The sequence below is a fragment of the Cylas formicarius genome, unplaced genomic scaffold, assembly GCF_029955315.1.
Source record: "Cylas formicarius isolate icCylForm1 unplaced genomic scaffold, icCylForm1.1 PGA_scaffold_6__28_contigs__length_40554024, whole genome shotgun sequence".
NCBI lineage: Eukaryota > Metazoa > Arthropoda > Insecta > Coleoptera > Brentidae > Cylas > Cylas formicarius.
The window spans coordinates 36,253,435-36,277,427 of NW_026844347.1; the positions used below are offsets into that span (position 1 = coordinate 36,253,435).

The 23,993-nt window shown below is 32.1% G+C and overlaps 1 protein-coding gene across 1 annotated transcript in view; it reads right to left on the bottom strand.

Annotated features, from left to right (window-relative positions):
- Positions 1-11,772, bottom strand: part of LOC132703155 (elongation of very long chain fatty acids protein AAEL008004-like) — a 50,470-nt gene extending 38,698 nt beyond the window's left edge. The window contains exon 1 of the mRNA XM_060672280.1: positions 11,518-11,772. Coding sequence (XP_060528263.1) covers positions 11,518-11,610 — 93 coding nt within the window. The 5' untranslated portion in view covers positions 11,611-11,772. The remainder of the gene's footprint in view (positions 1-11,517) is intronic.
- Positions 11,773-23,993: the final 12,221 nt, after the last annotated feature.

Genomic DNA, 23,993 nt, shown 5'->3' on the forward strand with positions numbered 1-23,993 from the left:
AGTTTGCAATTTCACAAGCGCTAATGCAGAAATCATATTGCAACCACACACGTTTAGCGGGGTTGCCAAATATATTTTCGTTTTTAATTGGTACCGAGTACCGCAAGTGGTAAGAGGAAACCTTCTGGGTTATTACCCAATCGAGAGCAGCTTCGACGCTTCTGATTAAAAATTGCTCTATTATTATTGTCGAACGCGATTTCCGCTTAATTATATTAATGTAAGATCGAAACCGTCACGTGCGAAGTTAACGGTCGATCAGGCGACGAACCCCAATATTTTGATGGATTATTTTGCGCAAATTTTACTATAAAACGATTGCATTGTGTCAGCTGTTGTTATTTTTTATCGTTGTTTTTATTATTGCTATCGTAATTATTATTACAAAATATTCGAGATGTTTTTTTTTCACGGGAAAAAGATCGAATTGTCAGTTGGAATATTGGAAAACACCAAGCGGTGAAGCGACAGAACCCAACCTCTTTGATGATATATTTTTGCTGAGTCTTTACAGTAAAAAGATAATTATATCGGTTAATATTATTGTTCATGTTGCTATATACTAGAATCTTCTGAATTGTCTTTCAATATCAACAAGCGGTCAAACGACGAACCCCAACCACTTTGATGGGATTTTGAGAGAATTCTACCAACAAAAAAAATTGCAACGTGTCAGTTATGCTTATTTTTACTATTATTTCTATCATTACTGTTGATATTATTTCAGAATACGCTAAATGTTTTAAAACTAGCACCTTCAAAATCAAAAGCCACGCAAAGAATGAACCCCGACGTTTTGATTGATTTATTTTTTCTCAGACTTTACGGTGAATAGCTAATCCCGTCAATTATTCTTATCTATATTCATTTTTTTATTATCTATTTTCATAATTGCAGATTATTCTGAATTATCTAAAACTAAGAAAAAAACGAAATCAATAGGGGAGCAAACAACGCAAGTACTTAGTTACTGAGTTGTCAAAACAGCAGGATCGATATCACAGGATTGTCGTATGGAAATAGCCCTGATTTTTTTTATAAAAATAAGTTTTTTAAGACTTTTAAGTTAATAAGTTTGAAAAGTTTTATAAGACCAGAGAGGTTCTATCAATTCTATTGGTCTTATTTAAGCACAGTATTCTAGATTATTCTATTTAAATTAATCACGTTCTGAATGGTCTAGATGAAACGTTCGACATCAACTAGCGAAAAGGAGACCAACCTCTCAACCTCTGGCTGTTGGCTTCTATGATTCACTCAAAACAAGGTATAATAACCGAGAGTGACAAAAGTACCTTTTTTGGTAAAAATCATGAATTCGGTTGTTTTTTCTTACAAATGTACAGTATTATTATTATTATTATTATTAAAACTATAACATGTTTTCGTGTTGCAGTTTAATTATTTAATGAATATTTATTATTTTTGTTAATATCATTGATTTTAAATACTCCGAATCAATATTCTCAAACATCTTTAATTCCGTATTGGAATTAGTATGGAAACAATATTGCGTCATTTTAATAATTATTCAAGCTATTTTCAGTGTTTATAACAATTTTGTTCACCTGAATGTGTTGAAGTGGCTTTCAAAAATAATATATAAATTATCTTTTCCAATGTGTAGTTCATTTAGTTAGTAATGTTCATTTAGATAAATGCTTTCCATTAGAATTTTGTTCATCCTGGGAGTTACTAGATTTGCAATATCAGTTTTACGTGTTTAGTTAATTACTATTTGTCATGTGTTAAGTGACCAATCGAATACGGTATTAATTAACATTTATCTAATCGGACGCCGTTCTGTTGGCAATATAAGTTATATAACACATCACCAAGAAAAAAATTAATACTCGACGTGCGTTAAACAAAAATATTAAAAACAGATATTTATATAAAATACGTTGATTTTCACGAAGCGTGACCTACGGTTTCATTAAAAACTAGGTAATAAAACTACACGATTGCAGGCAAGTGGCCCCAAGACTGAACCTCGGGGAACCCTATGGTTCGATTTCGCGAAATTTTTGAATTTTTTTCTCAGTTTTGCCACTTTCCACGCTTATAGGCTTTCCGAAGTTTTACGTTATTTTCTGTGAAACGCGCCAATTTTAGTATCGAATTTATGGCAGCTGCAATTTTATAAATCGCTTATCCCGCCGCGAAATAACCAATAAACCCGAACAATACTCGAAAAAATATTAAAATTTGCACGCGATAATTTCTTTGTATATCAAAAAACATGATTTTTGTAATTGGTCCGGTAACAAATAAAACGTAGGTGCTAAAAATAAATCGGCTCTCACCGCCAGCACTGCCGAACTAAGCCTAAGAGCCAACAACATGTGTAACATTTAGTTCTTATTTATTTTGGGAAATGGATTTTCATTAAGTAAAAGCCACATCAGTTCAATTTTTGAAAGAAGCTTAAATTGGATTCTTGGCTATTTGGTATTTCAAATTGCTTCTACGTTGCCGAATATGTTCCCAAAACATTTGGTTTTTCAACAAATGTCTACAAAATATGGCAAAATAAAATACTTTCACTACTATACTACTATACTATACTACACAGCGCAATTTTACGCTGAAGATACGCAGGTGTATCTGTCGTTTAGTAGGGAGAACGTCGGAGAGAGCTTTGAAATATTGAGTAGGGATCTGAATGCAATGAAAGAATTGTTTTTAAAGCACTCCCTCCTTCTTAATCCCCAAAAATGTTGCTTATTATTATTGGGACGTAAATTAGACATTGACAGTGCAAAGGACAATATAAGAGTTGAAATCGGGAATACTGTGTTGCCCATAAAGGAGACTGTGCGTAATCTCTGCTTAGTATTTGATGGTTCTCTTAGATTTACAGCTCATATAAATAGTTGTTGTGGAAGAGCTTATATTAGAATAAAACATATATATATATATATATATAGAATCGTCACTTTATATCAAAAAAGGTCTCTTTGAAACAGGAAGGCTTAGCATAGAGAGGGCGAGAGAATTACATTCTGCTTGCTTTTTCAAATGCCGTACGTACTTATACATGCCCATTGTATCCAGAACACATGTGCATAATTTAAAGTTTAGAGGAAAGATCACTCCACCGTTTCATACGACGGCAACGTTTGAGCGTAGTTTTACCTTTAACATTGCCCGACTTAACTCACTCCCAGACGCATTCCAGGCATTGTCTGCCTCCAATTTTAAACGAAAATATAAAAATTATATTTGGCAACGCATACACGCATAGTTGTTTTCTGCAATGTATAGAGCTTTTTATTTATTTATTTATTTATTTATATAAGTTTTTCTGAATTACTTGCTTATATCACTTTTACTTTTTTCATTTTTTATATATTATAGGTACACTTCTTGGCCTAGGTTAAGTTCATAAATTAGTTAATTTCCTACTTGGTTAAGTGGATCAGGGAGTTGCTCCTGTGAGTTTCTCATCTGAACTTCGCCATTTTTTGAACATTTGTTTACTTAGTTCTCGCTATTCATTTGTAAGACATTATTATTATTACTATTATTATTATTATTATTATCTAATAGCGAATCGTATATACCAACAACAGTATTTACTTTTCGTTATTTATTTCGACACGGAGTTTCGAAACCTCGGGTTTTCATTTAACATGTGTTGCGAGAAGACGCAAGCACATCCGAAGAAATCTCGCTTCCGGCTCAAGGTCAAGTTCGGGCGATTTTTCGAGTTACGCAGCGCCCACTTAAATTCATTGAAAGTTTAGAATTCGGACGGACCTTCGCCCAAATGGATTTTCGCTTTCGCTCTGGTCACCGACGGTCACTCGATTTTCGCGAATCGAGTATCGACAGTCGTCAATCAAATCGATGACGCTGAGCAAGGCCAAAAAATGACAACTACACGGAGAAACCTTTCCGATGTCGTTTTTATTTTTTTCTCGTGTTATTTAAAGAGCTATAAAAATAAAGGCCCCTTTCTAGTTACCACTTTTTGATCTCTACAAGATAGAACTGAGAAAATTTAAATTTCGGCTAAATCATCAACTAAATTTTTTCATATCACACAACATGATTTTAGATTGTTAAAATCACAAAACAAGGTTTTTATTAAATTTTTAATTTTTTGGTTTAGTAGGCGCTAACATGGTGACGTGGAAATGTCAAAATAATTTTATTGACATATTGGTACACGGTGTAATTTAAATAACCGCCCAGAAAGAAGATTTTAACTACACATCTTCACCTGTATGGTGCTTTTATGTAAATAGTTTTCTACAAAAATAAATTCTAATAAATAAATAAATAAGGTATTGTTAGCTGTAGCTAAATATTATTATATCTATATTCTTTCAAAACTAAGTGGATTGATCGCCGAGAAATACTTGTCTCTTCAATAGAGGAAACTGAATGTGCTTCATAGAATCCTGATATGTATGCCTTGTATATAACATTATGATTCCAGCATACCTTTTCAGAATTTAATACGCTACCGTTTTCTGCGAATTTCTGTGCCAGCCTTGGAAATATCTGTTTTGAAGGAGCGCGACGCTCTGGATAAAGTCTAATATACTCCAAGCGTGTCCATTTTAACAATAATGACTTGGACAATAATTCAACCATCAACGTTTTTTAATAACATAATCACATTTTTATTTGTCAGTCAGGACCCTTTTTGAAATAAGATATTCTGTTAAACATATATACCATGGTGTTCCATTTAAAAAAATATGATGTAGGCTTATATGTCAGAAAATAGATAGGGTTTTCTTTTATACGTCACTTAGAAAAAAACTTGGTTACTAACCCTACATTTGTTTTTTTTTTTTTTGTTTACTTTGATATCTATAAAACAAAAATGTTACAAGATAAATTGAACACACGGTAAAACTGGAATCGCAATATCTGCTGCTCATTTTCAATTGAGAATACAAAAATTTCACCCATTCAAATTTAAAATTGGTCAAGCGCTCAGACCGGGTGATGAAGAAAGGCGAGGAACATTTTGCGAATGGTATACTAGGAAGTTTCAGAAATATTCCCCATAAGATGATTTGCCCGGACAAAAGTATGGTAACAAAAAATGGAATTTTCAACCAGCGAAACACATTTAATATGCCCTTTTTTGTAATGGTTCTCTTAACTCTGAGCCCGAAACCTCCTGAAACTATGGAAAACTTAAGGCTTGCAAAGCTAGAAACTGTTGGTTTCAACCCAATTAACCATATGCGAGTCCCCATCGGACAGATTATTGAAAAAATTATGTTTACCAGCTAGTTTTTAAAAAATTAAAAAACAGCTACTACTATTCGAACATCCCTTATAATTTTTCTTGTAATAAGTAACAATTTAATTTCTTGTAATATTCTTCTCGAGATTTTCTTATTAGCAGTTCCAGCTGTGCGTGATATTTTAAGGTTCTACGGTAGAGACACATTTGAAAAGGTTCTAGTTTCTTGATGGTCTGAGCTTTAAGAGGCCATATTTCAAATCCATACGGTAGTTGTCCCCGCAAATAGCACCCAATAAGCTTGAATCTCAATTTAAGGCCTAAAGTTTTGTTGGTAATAGTGTTTTCAATATGTCTAAGGTGCAGAACTTTTTCAAAATTGCCTGCTAAAAAGCAAATTCATCAAGTACAAAAGCCGCAATCATATTCCTCCATATCGTCCATATATATCCATATCATATATTCAACCCCATAGAACATTTGTCGCCTTTTAAACCGAGTGTAATTAATTTATATATAAATAACATACGTGTTGACAAAATAACATAGAACCCATTCTAATTAATCTTAATGTATATATTTAGCGTTATCGTATTTTCTAATTTAATATAATTTTATTGTTTAAACGTCATGAGCACACGACATATTTTGAGACAAAGTATACCATCAGCACACGATATACTTTGAGACAAAGTATATGAGATGTTGAAAAACATACCCTACATATATTCAATCAATTTGTTAGGCCATTATTCATTCATCGGGTGAACTAATGTGTTTAAAGTAAAACTATTACTTACAAAGAATGAAAATTCATAACATACAAGAAATAAAACCATATATAAAATCAAGTCTGAATATTGACCCAATTAAAATTCATCCACGATTTTGCAGTCTTTAGGGAAGTTTAACGAACGAAGTACGAATAGGTTTGTCAATTTTTGTCAGCAGGGGGTTTCATATCGGATTTAGATACGCAAAACCTATTTTTAGAAAAATTTTCCGTTTGCGTACTGCCCGTATCTGTAGATATCAGGTGTGTATTGGAATATGTTAATATTAAGAACCAGTGGAAATACAATATTTTGCTGAATTAAGACAATGCATCTAAGATTGCGTGAATATTCAATTCTCAGACTAAACTTTAAACACTTATTTGTATTTTTTATTGTATGTTTTAAGGCACAAATAAACATGTACTCTATCCTATTCTCTTTAACTCTATCAACAACACTGTTAAGTCGTCTAAGGAGGAAGATACAAAAATTTGTAAAGTAAATTGAGTGTAAAAAAGAAATTAAAACAAGACAAGTGCATATAAACTATAAAAGTATTTCAAAAATTCCTTTTATCGAATAAAACTACTTTTCGGCGACAAATTTCTTTGCTTTTTCATTGAAACATTAGGTTATGTGACTCTGTAGAAAAATTATGTTTGACTGGAGCTGCAACAGTAAGGAGATCTATAATGCTGATAACGAAGAGAGAGACTACGGGAAACTATCCAACTGAACATATATATCTTTAGCATTGCAGAAAAGCATGTGAATAAAACCAGAAACGCAATTCCACCGAAAATATGTAACATTGTCCTTAAAAGTTTTTTTTTAATGATTTTTCGGGATTTCTGAAACAGCAAAAAGCACAGCATCTTTTAGATATTTTGAATATCAAATTACATCAAAAAAATATTTTTTTGACTTTAACTCGACCGGTTATGTAGTAGGTTTATCGTATATTAAATAATTTCTGATCCTAAAAAATCAATTCGCCTAAAAACTATCGGTCGGTGCGCTTTCGCCGATCTCCTTTGCTTAACTGTAAATAATCCGAATTGAGTAACGAATTTCTTCAAACCCAAACACCTTCGTTATATAACCGATCGATTTAAGAAACAAATTTGTTTCAACCTAGTTCTAATAGTCGCCAATTTTTTAATATATTTATTTTAGAATGTTTATACGTGTATTTAACTTTGGAGGTATGGTCCGGCACATATATAGGTGCGCTTAAATAACCACAAACCGGTTGTATTTTTTTTTATAATTTCCGTGATTAGACTTACACATTGAAAATAACAGACAAAACGTGGCCGTCAATTGTATAAAGGTTTGGCGAGGCTGCGTTCCAGGCAAGATTTTATGAACGTCTAGCATTTTGTAAATTGAAATCGTCCTGCTTATTAAAGTATAAAAGCTATATATAACGCTTGCGATCATTCCAGTCATGTGCTTGTAGTCCTCTATCCACCATTGCGCAGTTTACTTCTTGCTTCCACGATTTTCTTGGTGTAAAGTCTGTTCATAGATATAAGAAAGTGACCAACTGATACGAATTAAGTAAAGACCCGGGCAAGCTGTAAGAAAAATGACCGAACAGGTCCGTACTTTGCTTAGAATTTAATTATTTGGGGTTTTGTTAGGAAAGATACTAAACAATATTTATTAATTTAGGTACGTATTTATATTTAAATCTAAAATAAAGTTACAAATTATTTTTAATACCTACTTAAATTACTTAAAATTATTCACATAATATATTAGTATCAATATCGCTATCAGCGCCTGTTCTTATTTTCGTCAATGTGGCCGTTTCTTCTGAAGATGCTTGCTTACTGGCACCACGTTCAGTGAGAGTCAAATAAACATTGTTTATAACTTCTTTAGTCTCTTAGTTCCTTCCTCAGTGTTTTCTACATTTGGGGGGAGCATCTCCTGAGATACACTAGACTCGCACATATTTTGCATAATTCGCACACGATTCAACACACGCTGTATTCACACGAAATAAGAATGATTACTAATAAACTTAAACTAAGTAGTATACCAAACCAAAGAATATTAAACACAGGTAGGTATAAAATTATTTTCTATTACGGACCACAATTTTACCTGAATTTAAATTCCGAAACTTTAGGTAATAATCTTGTTGCATTATATGTTAATGACCACCCTTGGATAATCCCATTCAAAAGCAATTCCCCAAAACCATACCTCTTTTTCTGGGATTGGTGGGGATCCAAACTGTTGTTTTGTCTATCCGTGATCATTAATCCTTTCGACGTGGCCATACCATTCCAACCTTTCACATTCTATAGTTTCCCGGATCACAATATCAATGCCCATTTGCTCTCTGATTTCAGTATTTGCCACCATGTCCCTTCAAGGTAGCTTGCATCTGCTCCAACAATTCACTCCCATAGTTTTTATTTTGGAGGCTTCTTTTTTATTTATTACCCAAAGGTCTGATCCATAAGATGCAATACTTATTATATTCTAAGAGTATATAGTATATAGTTGGTGTATTGCTGTATTTTATTGTGCAATTCTAGTTGCTATTTCTTTTGTATTTGTATGGCCATCATCTGTTATTCTTGTAACTATCAGCGTTTTTAATTTGCGTGCCTCTTATTTCTAAATGTCGTCCTTTATTTCCCACCACTACATACTCTGTTTTTGATGGGTTAATTGTTAAACCCCACTTGCTATATTCTTCATCGATTTCTCGCAACATGCAAATATTACTTGGTCATCTGCAAAATGAAAGCTATAAAGCTTATGATCTCTAATTGGTTCACATTTTCTTTTCCAAATTTCTAAGGCCCCTTCCAAATAGATCTTAAAGAGATGCAATGCAGCAGCCTTGTCGAAGTCCTTTGGCCACTTTCATCTTTCTGATCACTTTTTGCTCAATCTTTATTAGACTCGTCATATCCTCGTACTCCTTCACTGCATTAATGTTTTGATAACGAATTTTTAGATCTTATATATTATATTTTTTTATCAATTTGATTTATTTTAGAAATATAAAGGACACATGTCCGCTAAAGGGGCCAGTGTACTTCTTGAATGAAATTAAAAATAATTGAGGCTCATTGACTTTGCAGGACCACATAAAACTGTCTCAGTTTTGTAGCAACACCTGTCATTTTTTTCAAATAACGCGGTAATTTATCAGTGAAATTTTGTTAAACTGCTAAGTATCAATAATGAAAATAGTTTTTTTAAGTACATATTTTTAATAACAGGTTTGTGCATTTTTACAAGGATTAATTTTAATTAAAAAAAAGTGTGTATTAAAACTTAGATGTAGGGTGCCTAATATTACCTATGCATTTTTTTTTGTTAAAACCGTTATTTTGTTTTTATTTATTTATTAATGTTATCAATAAATGCTTATTTAAGCTGGTTAAGTTATTTATGATAATCCATTTGCAAACAAAACATTATATGAGACCAATGCTTTTTTGATACAAACGTGGCTTTGTTTGCTTCACTTAATTTTAGCAGATTACATGTAAATAATAATAACGAATCTATATTTGAAGATGTAATCTGGAATATTTTGCTTAAAATACGTAATTTTGGTGACATTCTAAAGTTAGATATTTCCCTAAGGTTAGATTGGTTAATAAACATGATATCCGAAAATGCGGGGTTCACAAATACGTGGATACAAAAAAAAATCTTTTTTCATTATTTCTGAAACTAAAAATGAAAAACTACAAAAAACTAAAACTTGCAATTAAAATTTAAGATAATTTACAATATTTTTACTTCATACTTTTGGTTAGTGTAGCTGCAAAATATTAAGCTTTTGTGGTCAAAATTTCATTAAGGTATCTGAAATCGCTTCTGAAACAATTTAAAAAGCAATTTTTGGGGGCCGCTTTTACAGAGCAGTATCGCTCGATGGAGGCATCTTTAACCAAACCGACGTTTTTGAGAAACATCCGGAATAGAAGAACTTCCCGGTTAGAAAAAAAATCCACCAAAATAAGGTTATCCAATAGTTTCCAATCTCTTCAACTATGATGCTTCCTCAACTAAGGATGGGAAACGCAGTAAAAGGGATGTCAGAGGTTAACGTCCCTTGTTCGAAATCAATCAGTTTCTTCAGCTTAAGAACAGTTTGTAGAAATGTCAGCAACAAAGGGGAGCTGGATTTTAGAGAGTTGTTCGACAAATTCAGTTCTCGGATAAGAGAAGATAAGAGAATAATAGACGATTATCCAGATTATTTTTTGAGTTGCTTCAGCAACGAATGTGCTAAAAAGCATCAGAAGTGAACGTTCGTTCTTCAAAATCGATTAGTTTCTTTACCGTAGGTCAGAAAAATCGACAAATAGAAAAAGGACAAAAGGGCTCGGAAGTTTGCATTTGCTTTCGTGTTAACAATGGGGCTTGCATTTTAACACTTGGTTTTAAAGAGTTGTTCACTTTTGAAAAATTCCACCAACGAAGTGGAAATCAGTAAATAAGCCACCAAAGAGGAGAATAGAAGATTATCCAAGTGATTTTTTTAATTCTTTATTTAGCTTAGCATCAGATGTTAATGTTAATTCTTCAAAATCAATCAGTTCCTTTAGCACAAGAACAGAACGTAGAAAAGTCGACAAATAGAAAAAGGACTAAAGAACTAATCAGTTTGCACTTGCTAAACTTAACGAGTTCGTGTTTATAATGGAGCTTGCATTGTTGCACTTTATTTTAAAGAGTTGTACTCTTTTGAAAAATTCTACCAAACATTGTTAACTAACCAAAACTCCTTCAAAATTAGCTCATAGAAAACTGTGCCAAGGGAAGAATAAAAGTTCATCCCTTCCCCCATGATATTTTCTTCAGCTTGTTCAACTGTGCTCCTTGCTCATTTAACGACGTAAAACATTTAAAAAGGCATTAATTTTCAAAGAGTTTAAAGGTTCTTTAACTTAAGAACAGAACAATCCAAACTCGACAAATAGAAAAAGGGCGGAAGAACTCGTAAGTTTGTACTTGCCAAACTTAACTCTATGAGTTCGTGTTTACAATGGGGCTTGCATTTTGCACTGTATTTAAAAGAGTTGTTCACTTTTGAAAAACATCGTTTAAAACTCTTTTTCATTTAACTACGTCAAAAGCAATGAATGAAGTTTCTTTAGCTCAAGAACAAAACAATCAAAACTCGACGAATAGAAAAAGGACAAAAGGATTTACTTTTCACTTGTTAAATTTAACTCCAAGAATTCTTATTTACAATGGAGCTTGAACTTCTTAACTTGGTTTTCGAGAGTAAAAACTCAGTCGAAATCAGCTCACGGATAAGAGAAAATGAGAGAAGAATAGAAGAGTATCCAGATGTTCAGTTTCCTCTGCGTAAGAACCTAAAAAAAGGACTAGGGAAATGATCAAAGGGCTGGCAAGTTAAGTTGTTGTTAAATTTCCTTGAGCAAGTTCGTGTTGACAATGGGGTTTGTATTTTTGAGTTGGATTTTAGAGAGTTTAAATAGAGCTCTAGTCTTCATTTCCTCTTAACGCCATAATTACCTTAACGGAAGTATTGGGGTACTGCGTGACGTTGATGAGATAGTGAGCCTCTTCCATGACGAAATCTCTGATCGCGTCGATATCGATCTCCATGTTTCACCAAAACGTCACCAACAGAGAGAAGCGGGAAACCGAAAAAGTCACAGAACGACGCGAACGAAAAAAAAAAATACACTGCCCGAAAATTCGAAAGTAATTTTTCGAAGCGTGGCCGCGATCGGAATGCCGGTGCCTTTTGCGAAACTTTTGTGAAATACGTTTCGAGTTTGGGTACTCTCCCCCACCACCACCACCGCCGGTCAGCATAGGGGGACTTTCGGGAGAGCAAAAAAAAAAAGAACCGCGACCGCGTCTCGAGACTTCGCACGCGTCGCGGCGTTGGAGGGGGGTACGTTCTACGTACTACGGCGATGACGACACCGTACGTAAAGGTTGTCGCGCTCTCCGCTCTGCGAAGATTGGCGTAATTTTCTTCGATGGTCCTCGAAGGCCGTTCGCTGTCTGGCAAGAAATTCTGCGTCTTTGTGCCGCTATTGTTCGCCGTTCAACGTTCTTGCATCAACGAGGTGTATCTATTTATCGTAGAAGTTGAACTTTTCAAATGATTACACTGGTATACATTGGTTTTGTGCCCCTGGATATGAGACTAATTTTAGATATATTTATGCTCACAATTCATGAAACCATCAATGATTTTGTAAGAATTGCTCTCAATTTTGTTAAAATCTTTATTTTCATTTTAATTTCAAAAAATCGGAAAATAAGAAATAAAATGACATAAATTTTGAAAATATTAGTTTTATTTTGATAGATTAACAAACACTGAAGTAAATAGAGAAAAAAATGTTAAAAACTTATAACATATTTCCATAAAACGCCTTTTATTAGCTTTTCTTTTATAACTCTTCTTTGGACAATCTCTTTTTAAAGACCAGCAGTAATCTGCCATCATATGACAATCCAAGCGACCCTGAACCGTTCTTCAATCACTTTTAGATCCTAGTGGAACCGCTCTCCCTGTTCTTCACTATAATTAGATAATAGATGATTGCGAAGATAGTGTAACTTGATACTCATATTTGCTCCTTGAATCTGAAAATTTGTCAGCACAATTTCTTCATAATTTGTTCCTTGATGATTGATTACCTAGGAAATTTTCGACTACCAATACAAAACTTTCCCAAGCTTTACTTTCCGGAACAGTTATAACTTTGATAAACTCTGAGTCTTTCATCATTTGCCGTATTTGAGGACCATCAAATATTCCACGTTTCAACTTTTCCATACTAAGCTTAGGAAATTTTGTACAAATGTAATTAAAACACTTTCCGTCCTTGTCTAATGCTTTTCCGAATTGTTTGATCATTCCTAACTTAATATGTAATGATGGGAATATGATTTTGTCTCTGCTTACCAGTTTAAAACCGAAATATTCATTGTAAGCGTCCTTAACAAAGTCTGTAATGTTTCGTTGTTTTTTTGTTAAATAAACACCGCAGATATAACAAAACAAATCAGTACTATATTTACACTTTCTTCTTGACGAACTCATATTTTAAAAGACGAAACAAATATATATTTAAATATGTATTCAGTAATCGAAACGAAATATTAACTCATAAAGATTCATGTGTAGGTATGGTCTGTTCGTAGATATAAGAAAGTTGCTTTTGAATGAGATTATCCAAGGGTGGTCATTAACATACCATACAATGCAACAAGATTATTACCTAAAGTTTCGGAATTTAAATTCAGGTAAAATTGTGGTCCGTAATAGAAAATAATTTTATACCTACCTGTGTTTAATATTCTTTGGTTCGGTATACTACTTGGTTGAAGTTTATTAGTAATCATTCTTATTTCGTGTGAATACAGCGTGTGTTGAATCGTGTGCGAATTATGCAAAATATGTGCGAGTCTAGTGTATCTCAGGAGATGCTCCCCTCAAACGTAGAAAACACTGAGGAAGGAACTAAGAGACTAAGGAAGTTATAAACAATGTTTATTTGACTCTCACTGAACGTGGTGCCAGCAAGCAAGCATCTTTAGAAGAAACGGCCACATTGACGAAAATTCCAACATCAACTGTATTTATTTTCACGAAGATTATACCAAAAAGCAATTAAATGAGGTTTTACAAACCTTGAAGCTACAAAAGGAATACGTCTGTGATAATTATGCAAAAAATCTAGGGCATACAGTTTTAAGGCTTCCACCTTACCACTGTATATTTAATCCCATTGAACATGTTTGGCGCCAACCGTTAACTCCAATGTCCTCAAACTTATAGAAACCGAAGTTTTTAACATCCCCCCACAAAGTTGGGCAAATTCTGTTAAACATATAGAAACAGCGAATGTTCCGCCATCCATATTGCAAATAATATAGAACAAATAATAATTAAAGCAGGCGATGATAGCAATAGTGATACTGATATATTATGTGAATAATTTTAAGTAATTTAAGTAGGTAATAAAAATAATTTGAAATTTTATTTTAGATTTAAACATAAATACATACATAAATAAATATTGTTCAGTATATTTCCTAACAAAACCTCAAATAATTAAATTCTAAGCAAAGTACGGACCTGTTCGGCCATATTTCATTCTTACAGCTTGCCCGGGTCTTCCCTTAATTCGTATCAGGTAGAGGAATACAAACAAGTGATATAAGATTCTGTTTCTTGATAGTGGCCACTATTTGATTGTGGTCTATGTCTTCCAATTTGTTTTTGTTCGTTGGGATGCCCGTTTTTTTTTACTTGGACGCATATGTACGTACATATATTTTTCAAAAACTTGAAAGTAATTTCCAGAATTTTGTTATTCACTTAGTTTTTTTTTAATTTCTAGAATCATCCTCATAGGGTGTTTTAGCTTCAGCAGTCGACGGCTACTTTTAGAATAAAAAATAATATAAGGATTTTAATTACTTAGTTGTATTTCTCTGAAATCTAAAATACATGTCCGTAAATTTATTAACTGCCATCTTGTTTTACGTTAAGTAAGCTTTCAAATTGTACTCTTAACAAATTATTTTTTTTGTTATCTTATTTTTTATGTTAGCAATAATGACTTCCGATATTCGCTCATGCAGCAAAGACGAAAAAGACTTCTTTTAGTAGCTAAAATCATTTCCTTTTATATTCTCTTGACTTATTAGAAAATAGTCAATTTCGTCGGAAATATTAAGTTGTGACATATCTTTGAAAAGGCATTGATAAAAAGGTAGACCAATATTGCCCGGTAGAATCAACACCTCAATAATATCTACTTTTTTACAACACGTGGCCCAAAACAGAAATTCGAGCCAAATTTGAATAAAATTTCGATTTGCGAGCACTTTTCGAGTCGACTTTTTGAACGAGACGCAAAAAACACACCTTCATCGTGTTGACGACTTCCAGCGACGCAAAACAACGCCACGCAAACAATTCCATTAATAACTCGTTAAGTGGCGGTTAACGAACGTCGACGATTCGTCAAATTTGTCAAAAATGAATTCGCGAATAACCAATCGCGGCGCACTCGCGTCGCATAGGAGGACGTCAAACTAACTAGGCTTGTTCGCGTTACCTGCGTTTCGTAGGGAAAAAAGTGCACATTTACAGTTGGAATTGGCGATGCTTCGCAAAGAAACTGTGACCCAGTATCACAGAATGAAGATAACGAAGCGAAGAAATGTCGAAGATGAATGAGGACTTTTTTAATGCAACTTTGTTGGGTTACGTCATCTAGAATTTAACATATCCCATATCTATGGTTGACAGATGTCATCTAGGATTAGATCTCAAAAGTTTATTGTATTTAATGTAATTTAAGATCACTTTATAACGATTCCAAAGCGTCACTCATAACTATAATAGAAATGTTATACATTCATTTACAACCTTAAGAAAAATATCCTCAGATAAATGGGAACGTTTTATGGTAAATAAGGAAGTATTTAGTTACGGAAAAATTAAATCGACATGGCATTACAAATAGCAATAACTGTTAGAAATAAAGAAACTAAAAAAGTGAACAGGTAAAAAATTAAACACTGAACTTAACTTAATATTTAAACAAATAAGACCCTAAACACCATTTCAAAAAAATGCATATAAGGTTGGCGTAAATAAATACGAAAGGAATATAATTAAGAGTAGAAACTTATATTAACTGATCGATATAGCAGTTCTTTGAAATTTTAATTTTTGGTTTTGTTAAAACTTTTGAAATTATGCATCTTACCGAATTTTCTTCAAAATATCATTTCTGTGTTCGAAAAATTAGTTCGCTGATATAAACCAATCTAATTCCAGGCTCCAATCTACATACAAGTTGAATTCTGTTAAGCGACATCTGTTATTTGTATATGTCCCGCAGACGCTTAAAAACATTTAACATCATTTCTTGCAATTTCCTGCAGTAAAACTCAGTGTCACATAGACGACATACGACATCTCTTATTTGGATGTAGATTTCACTTAGCAGACTTCCATCAAAATCTCTGTTAAAGTTTTTGTTGAAAGAATGCGTCATCTAGGTTTAGATTTAAATATACATATATTTTTCTTTTTCTTATTTTTTTGTGTTATTTTAAGTTAATAGTATGAAATAATGTGTTCTCTGAATACTTCCTCTTTCTCTGTTGAAGAATGAACTTCTAAAATTCTCCTTCTTTTTTTAAATCTGTTGTATGAATTTAATTACTCTTCACTTTCAGAATCAGAAAATCTTGTTATTTTATCCTTTCCCATGGGTTTAATAATCTCTTTGAATTAAATATTATTTTTTAAATTTCAATTTAATATCAAAACGTAATTTAAATTACCTTCATCACTGCTTTCAACATTTTGGGCCGCAGTTTTTGACATCGTCAATAAAAAGTGGACTTAGGTCACTTCCAGAATTAGGATTTTCAGTATTTATATTATTTTGAAAATGTACGTGATATAAAATTTTCAAATGTACCAAGTATTTTTCAATACCGATTTATTTTTTTGACAGTTCAGCATAAATTATAAATGTCACAAGTGCCAACTTGATTAAAGATGAAAATTGACTTAAGTCACTTTCAAAATAAACGGCTCAAATAATGCAAGGAAAAATAGACAAGGTGTTTCAAAAAACATGTACCATCGATGAATAATAAATTCCTCTTTTGATATATCAACATGAATCCGATTCTGCTTCGACGATTCTTCAAATCGACTGTAGCAATTCCAATAAAACTTGGAGGGAGAAGTTAATCAAACTAGTGCATATTTTACTGGAAAAAGACTTTGAACCAGTGCCGTGCGTATGATCAATCGCGGCAATACTCTTGTAAAAAAAACTTGCGCGACACTGACTTTTTTTTATAGCAAAATTAACAAAGCTGTTTAGTGCTTGTTAAGAGCTACCTGTTGAGCATTTGTCGATTTAATTTTTCTTAGCGAGATCAATGCATTTATGGTGTGTTATGTAATGTATTTAATATCTTTATTTAAATTTAAACCTTTCTAAACATAATTGCAATAGATGGTAAAAATGGATACCTGCAGCTTTATTCAGTTTCATAACTTACCAGTTCCTCTTAAACGTCTGCAGATATTGGAGAAATAATTTTTGCTGTGTGCCTCTCTTTCAGGAAACCTGTTTTGATAAATTCTAGGAAACTACGTAAAAATACGTAAACTTTTAGAACTACGCAATACGAAGCAACGAATTACTAGATACCTATCGAAAACTTATTAAAAAATACTAAAGTTTCAGTTTGCAACTTTTTCACAAGTCAACGAGAATGACAACTTTCAAACCAGGACAGCAACAAACATCTTAATTTGCAGCGATTGCCCATACGCACGGCACTGATCAAATTGTCCAAACTCTTTTTGTAGTAAAATATGTACCAGTTTAGATAACTTGTACCGTCCAAATTTTATTAGAATTGAATAAATTTGGAATAAATCAAAAAAATAAATTATTTAACGCCCTGTAAATACGAAACGCAGCAGAACCGGACCCACGGACATAAAACAAGTCTCATTTTTAAGCACCAACCATGCCTTCAACGATAGCACATGTTTTTGAAACACCCTGTAAATTAACATTCTTTTAGAAAATAACCATAGTTGTCGATTCTAAATAAGATAAAAATTGGTCGTCTGGATTTGAAAAAAAATGTTTACCTACTAACTAAACTTTTTTTGATAAAAAATATTAAGAATCTCAAAACAAACCAGAACAAAAAAATCAATAATTCATTTTAAATTTTCTTAATTTTTGCTGGTAATAGTTTTGAGAACTATAATACTATACTACATATAATGATACTAATACTATATATAATAACAGCAATAATAATAATAATAATAATAATATACTATTTTATTTTTTCTTAAATTTTCTTACTATAATAATAATAATACTATATAATAATAGTAATAATAATATACCATACAGAAATATCCCCCCCACCCCCGTATACTTAATTATCATAAAAACGCTGGGACAAGCATTTTACATTTACGCAAAACAAAATATAATTTCAGTAGTTTTGTCAAAATAAACTGCAAAACATGGTTCTACATCCTGATGAACGGTCGTCGGAAATCCCCGACGCTTGCACTGAACAGCGCTGCAGAAATAAGCGCAGCAAACAAACTCGGCCGACCAGGAAGGCCTCGCAGGATCCAGTCAGGGTCATACACCCTTTTATTACTTAAATGGGATTTCCGAACGCATCGAAACCGGTTTACCTACGCGAATTCAAGAATTCGAAAAATACAGACGCGGCCGTTATTTCGAGTGACTCGGCGGAATTTTATCCGTGTGTAAATGGATCGCTTAATGCGATGACTTTTGAAAGGTTTCGGATGCGCAGTAGCATTGATTCAACAGCGTATTGGTTAGGTTTTACAGTTGCAACGTTTTCTACTGGGAGTTTCGTTAATTAGTCATCGAAATTATTGAATTAATATGTAGGGAATAGACATGTTAAAATCTATTCTATTGGTACACTTCGACCAGAAATATAGTGCTTTTACAACCGAGCCCGTGATTAACTTAACTTAACGCAACCCCTTATAGAACTGAGCAGATCCTTACCCGTAACCATTCCAGGACCGTGCTAGGAATTTATCTGCCTACACTATCAAGTGGGATATATATATATATATATATATATATATATATATATATATATATATATATATATATATATATATATATATATATATATATATATATACCACGGACCGCTACCCGATATCCTTTGAATTCAAATAAGTTTAGTACGGTCGATATAAGAAGAAATTCCAAGTGTTAGTATTGATGATGGGTTTTTATCAAGTGATTGGACAACTCTATGGTTTTCGCTCCGTAAAGTTGATGAAGCAGTGGGCAAATTTGAACAGAAGTTTAGCAAGGAACAATAATAGAAGAATTTTCCTCTTACGTAACAAAAAGAAAAAAAGAAAAAAAAAAGTTTATCCGTTTGTTTCATTATGTCGCTTCGTTCATTTACCTTAACTGTAAAGTATGGTTTTTGAGGAACTATGTGGTAGACTCTAATTTTTTCACTCCTGAAGATGTCAACAAATAAATTGACAAAATATTGAGTTAAAGAAAAAAGGAGCTTTCTATTTTAACCACGGACCGCTACCCGATATCCTTTGAATTCATATATATATATATATATATATATATATATATATATATATATATATATATATATATATATATATATATATATATATATATATATATATATATATATATATATATATATATATATATATATATATATATATATATATATATATATATATATATATATATATATATATATTTATATATATATATATATATATATATTTATATATATATATATATATATATATTTATATATATATATATATATATATATATATATATATATATATATATATATATATATATTTATATATATATATATATATATATATATATATATATATATATATATATATATATTACTCTATTATACTCTAAAAAAATAAATAAATAAAAACTAAGAGGGAAAAAAAAAAGACATCAGATACAATGAATGTTTATTTTCCACTTCTATTTGTGATTCGTACGCCGAAACAAGAACGTTATTGTTTTTGGCAATGATGTATGTTGTGGTACTTTTTCACAAACAGCGCTAATAATAGACATTAAAAAAAAATAATAATAAATTTGTGAGTATGACTAATATATGTCATTTGTTTTTGTAATATTTGTAATTTTTAAATTCGTATATGTCTACTGTTTAAGATATTCTGTGTTAGACGCTTTTTTTTGTCCTTTGTTTTGCAGTTTTTGAGAAAGACCTGGGTTGCCGGTCGAAACGTCAATGACAATTAGAGTGTTTTAAAATTATTTGTGAGTTTTGTTCACTGTGGACCAAACCCTAAGAATCATCCTATAAAAAATATACAAGGATCCAAGAAAAGCATATTTTTCAACTATATATATATATATATATATATATATATATATATATATATATATATATATATATATATATATATAGATATATATATATATATATATATATATATATATATATATATATATATATATATATATATATATATATATATATATATATATATATATATATATATATATATATATATATATATATATTCATGAAATATGTACATAAAAAAATTAGTACAAAGTAACAATTTATTACGTTCTATGTCACTTGTTTTTATTGCTGCTCCTACTTCCCCTTCTGAATTTCTTATAAAATTGTAAACATTCAAAATATTTTGTGTAGCATCCGAAGACAAATGGATCCGTTATTTTATTTGCTGAGGTAGTTCGTCTTTAGATTCGACTACCATCTCCACTTCGTCTTCAAATTCTGCGTTGATTTTCATGTTTTCTTCTAACAGGGGAACATTTGCTTCATTCCACGGGCTTCACATTTTAAAGTGTTAAAAAACAAAAATCTTCAAAAAATGCTTAATTGTAAGATTCTAATTAATATTTATCTGTATCCTTATGACGTACTTTCATCTACCGCGAATATAATCTATAGAAGATACAAAAATACAAGAATGTTGTTAATCGACAGGCACACAAGATAAAAATTATTATAGTCAAAATTACGTGTAAGATAAATAGAGTACAGGTACTTTGAACTATCCGGTGAAAACAGCCTCGCAGGTATATTTATTGAAATGAATTCGTTTAAGTTTTTTTTTCAGAAAATTTATTCTGTTATTTAACCAAACAAGACCTCTTTTCCGGGTTGGGCACTAATTTGGTATATAGGAAATTTGATCTTTTTGCACTAACCTTTCGTGAATTTATTTTACTAGAATTACAAGATAATAGTACTTTATTATTAAGAATATACAACTCTGTTGTCAAAAAAGGCTATGTGTCAAGGCTATCAATATAATACATGGTAATATAAAACCAACAATAGAAACAGAAGAGAATAAAAATTTTTTTCACTGACTGTGGAATAAGACAACAATTTACTGAAAATTTCGATTACATTATTTATATTCTTCTTGATTAGTGGAGAAATGAAATTTAGTATAAATTTTGTCAAAATTTGAAATGATTTAAGACTCTTTTAGGTCTAGGCATCACAAACATTAATGAACAACCGTAAAAGGCGCTAATATACATTTTAAAAAATACAACTTTGATACATTTGGGACTTTTGGAACAACCTGCGTAATATGAAGGCAATTTTAATTTTTGGGAAATATTTAATTGTTTTATTTTAAAGTAACATCTACTTCTGCGTATTTCTTTTTCGATATTTTAATACATTTGGACACATTTGAAAACATTTTTAATTGCTTAATAAATGTGAAACTCAATCTGATCTCGAAATCCGATAAAGAATAAAGGTTGTCTTTTTAAGGTCTACCAATATATAAAAAAGATATTAACCTTATAACTTATCCATTTTTCATTATAGATGGCAAGAAAGAATTTGAGCCAACAGTGTTTCCATTAATTTTCTAAAAAAATTATCGAAAATTTAAAAAAATTGATGTGATCTTACCACTTTGAAAAGTCAATTAATTTTTAATAGCACATTATCCAATAGATGTGATAAACGACATATGATAAACGAGGGTCTGAATTTGACGACCACCAGAACTGACAAAGAAAATACGATCAGCACCGTGACTAAAGTACCAGAAGCATCTGAAGTGACACGCGGCAGTGTTTAAAGGAGCTCATACAGCTTAGTATGGTAGAGCAGGAAGTAAGAAAAAAACACATTTTTCTTAATGATAGATAAAATTGATAAAATGAGTATCATAGAAACTTTTAATCACCCTACAACATTCAATTGTGAAAAGCGACTATTATCTGGATATAACGAAAGAAGCTGTCACTTTTCTTGAGGCAATCGAACGCGTTATATAACAGTTTACAATGCGATATAGAAATTGTATGCGGCCATCGCAGAAGCGATAAAAATAATTGGAGCATGGACGCGAAAAAATACATTATTTCGGGGCAATCAAATGCGATAAACATTGCCAAACAACTGACGATCGGGGGATGTCTCGCTACATGCTCAAACGGACCAAAACGGCTTTGAAAACCGAAAGCAACAAACAAATTATCATTCGCGACTACTCATATTGTCTTTTTTACTATCTCATTCATTTTTTAAGCTAGAAAATTTTACACTTAACCTGAAAATTGAATGGCATCGTGACATTTATGAGAGTTCTTGTCTACGCCTACTGGTTTTAAAGGGTTCAAACTTCGTCCATTTATACCAACTCTCCAAATGTCAACACTTCAACAATTTAGAGGTTATGTTTGAATATTTTTTTGTTTTGGAACGATACTATCGTAATTAGAACCATATCCATTGAGGAATAAAAGAAACTATTGCACATGGCGTACATTTGCTCCTGTCCAGTTCCAATTAAATTAAATTTTGGTTCAAATTTGTGTCGTTTAATTAAATATCTTGATTAGTATATTCGTTAATTGAATCCTTGGGGCTTAGTGCCTATAGTTTTTCGAATTAGTGCTCGTTTTATGCGGATGTCTAAGGATTTGCATTGTGTATTGTTCGGTTTCCGGATATCTCACACGCACGCTGGTACCCAGGCCGGATGAATGGATCTGTGGAGCCGCTGGATGAATCTTCATTTTATGACTAATTATTTGGAAGTTTATTCCACTTAACATGGTCGAACAACACTTTGAGTTTTTGGCCTCATCCACAAAGCATTCCATCTGGTTCTATTTCCCGCTCAGAGCTTTATATCCATCATCTTTAGATCTCTCTCTATATTATATATGTAAAAACTATATACATAAACTATTCCGATACCCCTGTTCACCGCTCTAATTACGTGCCCTCCCATGCCAGCCTTCTGGTTCTTAATGTGTTTGCAATTTGCAATATTTCGTCCCTAATTTTCAATTGATCCAGTGGAGAAATATCCGGTGGTCTTGCAGGCCATTCTATTAATTCCCTTCTACGAATCCACTGTCAGGTCGAGCAAAATTCCGCCTCGTTTGCAATTCTGTTGAAACCAAACCCTTCGATGTGGCTAATTTGGATTTGGCAAAGTATCGGCCTGGTACTAAATTAAATTTCTTCTTTTTATTCTTTGGCCTTTACTTCGTTCCATTTAAATGTTTAAGCTGTCCGAATTACATTTAGCAGTCCAAATCCACTGTATCCACAGTCCACTATTTCCTTCCTACTAAAAGTATGTAAAGTAATAGATATATGACACTTTTAAGGCCGAATTTCTGCAAGTAACTTAATGAAATTGTATTTCTTGTTGATATATTTCCACAGTTGCCAAAACATTGACGAAGACTAGAACAAGTTCTATTTTGTGAATAAATTTACGAAGAACTTCAATTTATTCATATTGTCGTGGATATGTCACAAAAGAAATAGTTAGAAATTACTCCTTCCTATTATAAATAGCGCGCAAACTTGGCAAGCAACAAATAGGCATATGTTGTAATAAGTGATGCAAGGCAATAGCCAATAACCACATTTATCAATAATACCGTCTCCTCTGTTCTGTGAGAGAGGATTTGAAATTTAAATGTATTTATTTCGTGCGGCATCCTCGGGATTGCCCAATAAATTACCAAATTGGGCGGTTTCTAAATTATTGTACAAATAAAAAGTTTTCACGTGTCGAGAAAATGCGTTTCCAAATAATAATAACGGGGCTGCATAATTGGCCGATTAGTAACGTTGCATTGTTCGCTGTTAGTCCAAGCGGAAACCGTACGTCAAGTTTAAAGTAAGCACGATGCCATCAATAAGGGTCGTTCTTAGATCTGCAACACATTATACACACAATTACGCAACGTCAAAAAATGAAGTTTTGATTGTAATTTTTGTTCCTTTAAATCAATAACAATAATAAAGAATTTGCAAAACAAGGAGTTCGGCCTCAACAATTTCTTCAACGCTGACGGCTGTGGTTTTCTTTGATCTCAAGAAGGTTG